This window comes from Geotrypetes seraphini, chromosome 19, assembly GCF_902459505.1.
Source record: "Geotrypetes seraphini chromosome 19, aGeoSer1.1, whole genome shotgun sequence".
NCBI classification, from domain to species: Eukaryota; Metazoa; Chordata; class Amphibia; order Gymnophiona; family Dermophiidae; genus Geotrypetes; species Geotrypetes seraphini.
In genome coordinates this window covers 10,531,493-10,541,903 of record NC_047102.1, presented here as the reverse complement: position 1 = coordinate 10,541,903, position 10,411 = coordinate 10,531,493, and the positions used below count along the sequence as shown (strand labels likewise).

Below are 10,411 nucleotides of genomic sequence, written 5' to 3'. Positions count from 1 at the left end.
AGAAATAGTGCACATTATATACTACACATCCTATTTTATACCTATGGACCACGTGGCATCTAGCAACCACTGATGTCTACTAGCACACAATAAGCTTTAGTAATAGGGCTCCTAAGTTGCTCTTTGCAGGTTTATTTGAGGCCATATAACCAATGCATGCTTATACTTTTCCTCTATCTCTACTTTTCACTTCTCTATTACCCTCCAGGTACTTTAGTTAGATTGTGAGCCTTCGGGACAGTAAGGGAATTTTTCAAGTACCTTTCTTATTTTTAATCTTAATGTATATTTTTTGTAAACCGCTTAGAACCTAACGGATGTAGCGGTATATAAGAAATAAATTACATTACTTGAACATGTTGTGAAACTTATTTGCTCTTTGAAATGCATGCTTAGTTATTGAAACGCCGTCATGCGCTCCAATATATCTTTTATTTGCCTATACAATGCAAAAAGAACGAATGTGATCTCTTTTGAACTCATTGGATCCTGCTTTACACACTATCGGGGCTTTGCGTCCCGCCAGGACGCCGTCTCTCGCCTTCTGGTGGTACGTCACTTCCGTCGGCCGCGTCTGACGCCCGCCGACGCCACTTCCTGTTTCCGGCCGAACTGGACGCTGCCTGACGGAAAGGCTGGGCAGGAGGAGGAGGAGGCCGGTCCCGGGCGACCGGAAAGGTACGATGCGCAGTGAGAGAGAGATAAGTCCCGGACCGGAGCTGGGGGGGGACAGATACTGAACGGGGATTGGGGGGGGGGGGTCGCGTGCCGGCCGTTGAGCTACTTCCGGTTTCTCTCTCGGACACGATGATAATAATAACAACTTTATTCTCAGTGATTCCCAACCCTGTCCTGGAGGACCATCAGGCCAATCGGGTTTTCAGGCTAGCCCTAATGAATATGCATGAGAGAGATTTGCATATGATGGAAGTGATAGGCATGCAAATTTGCTTCATGCATATTCATTAGGGCTAGCCTGAAAACCCAATTGGCCTGGTGTTCCTCCAGGACAGGGTTGGGAACCACTACCAACAACAATCAAATGACTTCTAGGCCACTGGTTCCCAACCCTGTCCTGGAGGACCGCCAGGCCAATCGGGTTTTCAGGATGGCCCTAATGAATATGCACGAGAGAGATTTGCATAGAATGGAAGTGACAGGCATGCAAATCTGCTCCATGCATATTCATTAGGGCCATCCTGAAAACCCGATTGGCCTGGTGGTCCTCCAGGACAGGGTTGAGAACCACTGATCTAAAGTACATGCAGATTAAAGGTATTGTTATAATGCAAGGATCTCAAAGTCCCTTCTTGAGGTCCACAATCCAGTCGGGTTTTCAAGATTTCCCACTGAATATGCATGAACATAAGAACATAAGCAGTGCCTCCGCCGGGTCAGACCATAGGTCCATCCTGTCCAGCAGTCCGCTCCCGCGGCGGCCCAAAATGAGATCTATTTGCACGCACTGCTTTCATTGTATGCTAATAAATCTCATGCATATTCATTGGGGAAATCCTGAAAACCCGACTGGATTTGGCCCTCAAGGAGGGACTTTGGGGACCCCTGGACTGGACCTTACTTGCAGGGATCTCAAAGTCCCTCCTTGAGGGCCGCAATCCAGTTGGGTTTTCAGGATTTCCCCAATGAAGATGTATTGAAAGCAGTGCATGCACATAGATCTCATGCATTCATTGGGGAAATCCTGAAAACCCGACTGGATTGCGGCCCTCAAGGACGGACTTTGGCACCCCTGTTATAATGAGACTTCAGTTAAGAAATGAATTTTTCGAATAGTGCAGTCTTAACCCCTTTTCGAAATGCGCTGTAAGATTGCGTGGCTCCGTTGATATAATTGCCCAACCAGGATTGTTGTTTATTTGCTTGGAATTTCTACCATCCTGTCCAAAAAAGACTTGGCAGGCCGCCTTTGACCGTTTTCAGGGAAACTGCTGGGGGGGGGGGGAGGCATGGTAGGTGGGGGTGAAGAGGAGTGCTCGGAAGTGTGTGACTTGGTGTCTTCTGCATCTGCACCATTAGGTTCCTCCTCCTTCACTCGGACCGAGTCGAGGGGCAGCCACCAGTGCCTGGAAAAAAAAAAAATGAGAGGAGGTCGGGGATGATGTCAGATGAGGCGGGGAGGACCCAGGTCTTGCAGGCTGCGCTAAACTGAGGTAAGAGGAGATTACGGTTGAGTAGTGTCTGGGGCAAGGAATGAAAGGGGTTGCAGATGTTGTGGGCTGAGGTTAAAAGTTCAGGTGTTATTGCTGATTTAGGTTCTGCAGTGCACATGTTGGTTACCTCTGGCCAAATTTTGTGTCTTTTTGTGATTGTTTTTGTTTGTTTGCTTTTGTTGTGTTTGTTTGTGTTTGCTTGTTTGTGTTTGTTTGCTTTTGTTTGTTTGCTTTTCTTTCTGAAGTTCGCCTCATTGTCCAGCTCTATTCTAAAATTTGCAGATTGTCCAGCTTTATTCCTTGGGTTGCATACATGAGATCTATACCACATACTTAAGATTCATATTTTCCTTTTATCTATTTCTTATGTAATAAGTTGTACTCGCACTTCTTGCATTCTGTAAATCGCTGATTGTCCAGTCTTCTTCAGTGTGAACCACCTAGAAGTCATTCGACTGTGGCGGTATAGAAGAATAAAGTTATTATTATTATATTAGGACTATAGGGTTGGATCACTCTCTTTTCTTCATGGTGGAAAATATTCCATTGATAAGCAATAGTATCTTGAAGTCTAAATCATTGCCAATCAGTAGAAAAGTTTGGAAATTCCCCTTGGCTTTCAAGTTCAAGCAGACTATATGAGCCTCTATCTCTTAACTACCTAGGGCAGGGGTTGGCAACCTTCAGATTGCGAGCCACATATTGCTTTTTCAGAACAATAAGACGTGTTCAACTCGTTCTTGGCGCTGCCATCACCGTTGCCCTTTCCAATTATTTTACCTCCTGCATAGAGCTCCCGCAGTCGCTGTATCTCCCACTCTTCTCTTGCTTTAACGTGTTAGTGGCAGCAGTTCCTACAGCTGCCTGCTGATAACCCAGAAGCCTCTGCTGCATCCTGCTGTCTGGCAAAACTTCCTGTTTCTGCCTGGGTGGGACGCACCTTGCAGTTTGTTTTTTTTTGTGTTAAATGCATATATGTCCATATCGTATTAAAAATGGTATCCTAAACCCCCTTTGCTACCCATTGCAGCTCTTAGTAAATCTTGGGTCAAACATTTAAAATAAAATGGTTCTTTGCTTTAAAAGGGTTGCTGACCCCTAATCTAGGGCAGTAGTCTTCGCTAATTTTCAAGCAAGGGCTATTTTGGGCCCAAAAGGGGTGAAGGAGAAATGACAGATATGTTCCTACTTTAGGCCATGGCACTAGTAACGCTTCTCAACATTCATTTTTGCCAGAACGCCTGGCCTTGATCACATATGCAGAACACAGATAAAATGCAAATACAGGACCACAAACTAAAAGTCCTAATATACACAAACAAAACCCTAAGATGCTAGACTGCATGCAACAACACCAGAGAAATAGAAACATTTCTTCCTGAACAGTGCCAAATATAGACAGTAGATGTAAATTCTCAAAACTGACATGTTATAATACTGAAAATCATTTTTCTTACCTTTGTTGTCTGGTGATTTTTATTTTTCTAATCATCGTTGGTTGCACTTCCTTCTCTCTGTGCTCTTAACTCTGTTTCTAAGGTCGTCTTATCCATTTGTTGTTTTTCTCTCCTTCACTTTCTGCCCTATATCCATCTTTCACACAATATCAAATACCCAGTCTTCGCTGATTTTGAGTCCTAACCTTGAATTGTTGATAGCCCTGCATTCTAAGTTTGATGATTTAATTTATACATATTTATTTAGCGCACTTGCACTTTAAATTCACTATTAGTTGTGCACATGTGGGGCCTATGATGGTGCACAGCGTGGCTTGAGAAAGAGCCCCGCTTTAAAGTGCTAAGCCAGGAGCACTGGTAATCAGCTCACCATAGCTATTACTATTGCCCTTGTTCAAGGGTTGTGGCTTGTTTGTGTGCAGTGCTACCAACCCTTCTCGGTTTATATCTGGGGATTTTTGTCTTTTCCTACATCCATCTTTGGCATTAACTTTTAATATTCAGCTTTCTTCAATTTTCCTGCTTCCTTCTCATATCTTTCTACTTTTCTATGTCTTCCCTTCCATCTATCCACGTGCACCATCTCTTCTCTCTCTCTGCTCCTCTCCTCCAACCATGTGGATCATCACCTTTGTTTTAAGTGGAAAGTACTTGGGGAGTAATGATGAAGTTGTTCTTATTGGAGTTTTGAATTGACCCATTTTTCTTGAAGAGAAAACTGGATTTATGAGCAAAAGCAACATTTTTCCTGAAATCATTACTTAGCAGTTTAATATTTGCTGTGCATGTTTTTGAACTTGGCCTCTTCAGTTGAAAACTTTCTTAAACCTTTGGCATGCAACTTATTTAGCTTGGTCTATATATTCTGTTAGCCTCAAGAAGAAAGCAAAAATTTTCAGTTCAGATCTGTTAACATTGAGTGTTACATTATTTCTTTGTAAAAGGCAGATAGATAGCATCAGTTTCCTGATACCTCCTATGTCATATGGTATTTCTGTCCAGAGCACTCAAGCCTTTTCAATTTATTTATCTATTTCTCCCCTTGATAACAGACACACAGAAGAGAGGAGGCTTATTCCATTATGTGTGCGTCTGTGAAATATAACACCCGGGGTCCTGCCCTTATCCCCAGAATGAAGACTAAGCACCGTATCTATTACATTACTCTCTTCTCTATTGTCTTGTTGGGACTTATTGCCACGGGGGTGTTTCAGTTTTGGCCACATGCCATTGAGTCTTCCAGTGAATGGACCATGGAAAAGCGTAGTGTGCATGATGTACCCACTGTGAAACTGCCAGGGGACAGCCCTATCCCTGAGCGGGGTGACCTCAGCTGTCGCATGCACACCTGCTTTGATGTTTACCGCTGTGGCTTCAACCCTAAAAATAAGATTAAAGTGTACATCTACTCATTGAAGAAATACATGGATGAATATGGCACGCCGGTGAGTAACACCATCTCCAGGGAATATAATGAGTTGCTGACTGCCATCTCTGACAGTGACTTCTACACTGATGACATCAATCGTGCCTGCCTCTTTGTCCCTTCTATTGATGTGTTGAACCAGAATACATTGAGGATAAAGGAGACAGCACAGGCCTTGGCACATTTATCCAGGTACTGGACCTGCAGGAAGTGTATGTTCACACTTTTCAGTTTCATATTTTGTTATCTTGGCTTTGGAAGTGTTATGTCACAGAGGTGAAAGGGGGTTAGCAGTCTCTCAGGCTGAGGTGCATATTTTAGTTTTGCTGATGAGAGTAAAAATGTCCACTTATGATGCAATCAGGCCATGCCCTTAATTCCAGTTTATGATCTGTAATGGCTGGCCACCACCATTAAGGAAAAAGCCAAAGCTAGATGCTTTGGCACATGATTAGATGCTAGTATGTCTGGCTTGTGTGTGCATCCATTTCTGATTACTGTAGACCAGGGGTCTCAAAGTCCCTCCTTGAGGGCCGCAATCCAGTCGGGTTTTCAGGATTTCACCAATGAATATACATGAGATCTATGTGCACGCACTGCTTTCAATGCATATTCATTGGGGAAATCCTGAAAACCCGACTGGATTGCGGCCCTCAAGGAGGGACTTTGAGATCCCTGCTGTAGACAAACCAATGAAAGTGGTTTCTCTGAAAGGAAGAGGTAAAAATAAACATAGAATTTAAGAAACTAAGACTTCATCTGTGCCTACACTATGAGAAAACTATAGACAGGGTGGATCATTTTAAAACTTAGCTAGTGATGATGCTGGCATTACAAAAAAAAAAAAAAAAAATTACATATGCATGTTATTAAAAACAGATTGGCATGCAACATGGTATTAGAAATGTTCTGGAAGTATATGAAAAGATAAATACAGTTGTTTCTTTACCTTTTGATTTGTACAGGTGGGATCGGGGCACAAACCATCTGCTATTCAACATGCTCCCTGGTGGACCTCCTGATTTTAACACAGCACTTGATGTTCCCAGGGATAGGTAAGTACCTTCTTTCCTCACAACTAGACATTGTTAATAGGATATATCAAGCCACAGGCTGGCTTCTCTTTAAACCAGGTTGCTATCCTCATGATCAGTGGCTGGATTCAAAGGAATATTACATTAGGAAGTATGTGGGTATCAGTAGAAGCCATGTGGCCTAACACCTGCAAGCCTCCTCGCTGTTTTCTCAACAAACCTCTGTAGACCATACTGAAAACCAACACTAACCCTGCCAGGATAACCAGTCTTTGTTAGCTTTTCCAATCCTGCCATCTTTCTCAAATTTAGCTTCTGCTTTCTTTCCAGAATAGACATTGTGCTGAATAAGATTGTGCCTCTGTTCTGTTATCTCAGATTTGCCACTTTTAACTTGAATGTAGTTGTTTTTAGTTGTGGATATGCAGGCTTGCAAAAGGAATTAGTTTTGCAATATGGTACACCTAAACTACTGCAAGGTGTGTTCTGACATCAATGGCTGTGTTTGTATTTGCTAAAATACATTGTGACATGCCAGAACTTACATTATCCTGTAGGAGGCAATCACAGAGCATAAATCTTTCAAATGAAACTTGGTTAAAAGTGAGCAAAAGGTTTTAGGTGGTAGGTTTATATTTTGAATAAATGTAGCACAAAGTATTTGGCTAAGCTGACTCTATAAATGCATATTTTTGATATTTCATTGAAAAGGACTTGTTTGACTTGTCAGTATTTACCTAAGTATAAATGAGTTCTGGTGACTCGTCATTTTGCCTGTGTGTATCATACTTTAATTTAAGATGTATATTACACCTTTTCACGCTACAAAATATACAAGGCCAAATTACAATACAAGCATCAAAGCATAAGTAAGAGAAAACAAAAACGATTCATTAGGATAAATTTTAATCCTAATCCTACTACCCCTGCAATTTACTTCCGTGACAATCTCATGGCTTGGCAGGTTATGAAGGGGGAAAGATTTCCTTAATCTGATCTTAATAGATCACATCATGTAGTTCAAGGAGCAGCCTAATGGTTAGTGCAGTGCCCTGAGACCCAGGTTCAAATCCCACTGCAGCTTCTTGTGACTCTAGACAAGTCATTGCTAAATAAGTACCTCTATGTGCATATAATATATGTAAAGCAATAAACCAAAAGGCAGAACAGTCCAGGGTGAAGACGTCTGATTTATTAATACAAGCCACGTTTTGCCCTCAGGCTGCGCCAGGAGTAAAAACTGCAGGAGAACATTAAAAAAACAACCCCTGCTAGGCACGTCCAATCCACAATGCAGATCAATTTGTGTTCCTTCCAAGGGACAGCATTTTCTGTTCTCAGAGCCAGTGTTCCCCTGCAGTTTTTACCCCGACACAGCTTGAGGGCAAAACATGGCCATTTTGGGTGCTTGTGTTAATAAATCAGATGTCTTCACCCTGGACTGTTTTGCCATTTGGTTTATTGCTTTATATGTTGTGGTAATTCTTTGCTTTTTTTATGTGCTCTGTAATACAATATATGTAAATCACTTTGGTTGTACTACAGAAAGATGGTATATCAAAATGTATTATCTATGAAATCAGAAACCATTACAGGTCTATGTAATATCAGTTTTAACTTGCCAAATAAAAGGCAAGTGAAAATAATCTCAGTAACATAATAAATGACTGCAGATGAAGACCAAAATGGCCTATCCAGTTGTGACAAGCAGTGATTTTGTTCAGTTTAGGTAAATAATTTTACATTTCCCATTTGGAACCCAGCACTGAGGCTCCCTTCCCCCATGTCCGTCATCCAGCCTATTGAAGTAGTACCATTGCAGCTGCAGCTTTGTGCAGGTTAATTTTTTTCCAGCCTTTATATCCCACACTTTTTTTTTTTTATTTAAATCTTTATACTGTTTTTGTCTCTGCTGCCTGCTCCAGCAAAGCATTCTAGGCATCCACCACCTTTTCTGTGGAAAAAAAAAATTTTTTTTGACATTACAGTAGATCCTATCTCAAGAACAGTGTTTCATGCAACTTCTAATCTTCTTTCTAAGTGGATTAAGTATTTATGAAGTCTTTTGAATGCAGGTTTTGTAAGAAACCATTCTTAGAGAATCTGAATGAGTTGTGTTTCAAGATAGTGAGCAATTTCACTTCCAATTCTTGGAAAAATGAACTTCATATTTCTTTAATTATCAGAATTATTTTGCAGACCTTTAGAGCAGAATAAGCCTGGCAATGCTTGTGTTTCCTTTTGATTATTTTACTATGTAGCAACTGTTTGGTATTGAATTGAATGTTTCAAGCTAGAGTTGCATGCCACTGAAAGAGGTTTTGAGGTATAATAAGATTGAATTAAGCAATTAAATTAAAAAAAAAATAGCAAGACCTCTTGAGTTAAAAAATGTATATAGTTTGAAGATATACTCAGCATTGAACCAAGAAAATAAGGGCAGAGAAGAAAAGATAAGAAACAGTATAGAAGGGGACAGACAGGGAAGGGAGACCTGCCTTGTACAGTATATCAACTGGACCTTGTCAAGCAGAGAACCTAAACAGGTTAAACTTGATAAGTTGTTCAACTCCGAACATTTTCTTGCCTTGCTCCAATCGCTTCCACCTCCTAGTTTTGCTCTGATCTGGAGGCATTTTGAGACTACCTGCTTGATGGTGTATTGATGTTGGGCTGCTAAAAATGTGGAACATGGTTTGTTGAAATTGTCACATTTAAGGGGTCTTTGATTACCGAATCCTTTGTCATTGATCCTAACATTTTCTCCTCTGTTACAGAGCCCTATTAGCAGGAGGAGGGTTCTCCACGTGGACCTATCGTCAGGGATATGATGTTAGCATCCCAGTGTACAGCCCACTTTCTGCAGAGGTGGATGTGCCCGAGAGAACTCCCGGGTGAGGCAAAATACATTCCAATAAATAAATAAAAAAGGAAGTTATGTAAAACTTCACAGTATAGAGCACACCCAAACATTCAGGGTTTCAGGATACTCAAGATTAATATGCTTGAAATACCTTTGCATGCACTACCTCCACAAAGATACCAAGTTTCAGGCTGGAGATTTTGGGACAGGCCCGATTTCTGACCACCCCATCCTGTTGCATTATGGGACTTACAGCTCCGATTTAAATGGACAGGATCAGACACTACAAATCCCACAGTACTTTGGGATAGAAGTTCAAAACCAGGACTGGCCAAAGTGTCTCCAGCCTCAAACTAGATAATTGGCATCTCTGCTTATATCGTATGCAAATATATCTGATGCATATTCATCATGGGCATTCTCAAAACCTGACTGGCTAGTTGTGTCCCAAGGGCTGAGATGAGAACCACTGGAATAGAGAGAGTGCCTGCACAACAGGTATTTAGGACTTAGATGTTAGATTAATTGCATTATAAATCTCTCTTAGACTTACATGTGAATACAACAGACCAAACGGGGAAAACATTTTACATCAGTTTGAGCTTGGATCTAATTTTTTTAATTTGAATCACAGAAGATTATAATGAAGTAAGCATTTAATAAAAATTCCAAACAACCCCCCACCCCACCCTAATTATACACATATTATCTAAAGAAAATGATGTCTACCCATTACAATAATTTTCTAACGGCCCCCAGATCTTCAAAAATTTATTGTAAGACCCCTTCTGCAAAGCAATTGCTCTTTCCATCTTATAAATATGGAATAATGAATGTCACCAGAAAGTATAATTAAGATTAGTGTGATTTTTCCAATTGTTAGTAATATGCTGAATAGCGACCCGTCATGATCAATAAAAGTTTATTATTACTTGATGATAATTGACTTTTTTTCCTCATAGCCATACCAAACAAAACAGTATCATATTCTTTTAGATATGTTTAATTGAGTTGATTGCAGTAGGGTGGGTGGGAAGGGATAAAAATTCAAGTATGTTTGTTATTATTAGAAAGATTTTCAAGTGTTTCAATTTGTTATAATGGTATATTACTGTACACTTGCTACAAGATTTAAAATGAATAAAGAATTTATAATTTGAATCCAGACTTTGCTAGTCTTGTAAACCCTTAGAAAAATATGAGCATAGGTTCCAGCATATAACCTTTAGAATCCTCTCCCTTTTTCATATACTTTGTGAAACATACAGTATGTGTCCCTGTGTGGATTCTTAATTTAATTATATGTATTATAGATAGGTAGGTAGTTCTCTCTGCCCTGGAGACTTGCAATTTGTGCCTGAAGTAATGGAGGGTGAAGTGAAAGTCATAAGGAACATTGGTGGGAGAAGTGGAATTTACAACTTGGCTTCCTGGTTTGCAGCATGCTGCTTTAACCACCA

General features: G+C 40.6%; 1 protein-coding gene across 1 annotated transcript in view; it reads left to right on the top strand.

Annotated features, from left to right (window-relative positions):
- Positions 1-587: 587 nt before the first annotated feature.
- The window catches only part of EXT2 (exostosin glycosyltransferase 2), a 62,993-nt gene continuing 53,169 nt past the window's right edge, over positions 588-10,411 (top strand). The window contains exons 1-5 of the mRNA XM_033928573.1: positions 588-678; positions 2,038-2,171; positions 4,681-5,246; positions 6,020-6,109; positions 8,866-8,982. Coding sequence (XP_033784464.1) covers positions 4,711-5,246; positions 6,020-6,109; positions 8,866-8,982 — 743 coding nt within the window. The 5' untranslated portion in view covers positions 588-678; positions 2,038-2,171; positions 4,681-4,710. The remainder of the gene's footprint in view (positions 679-2,037; positions 2,172-4,680; positions 5,247-6,019; positions 6,110-8,865; positions 8,983-10,411) is intronic.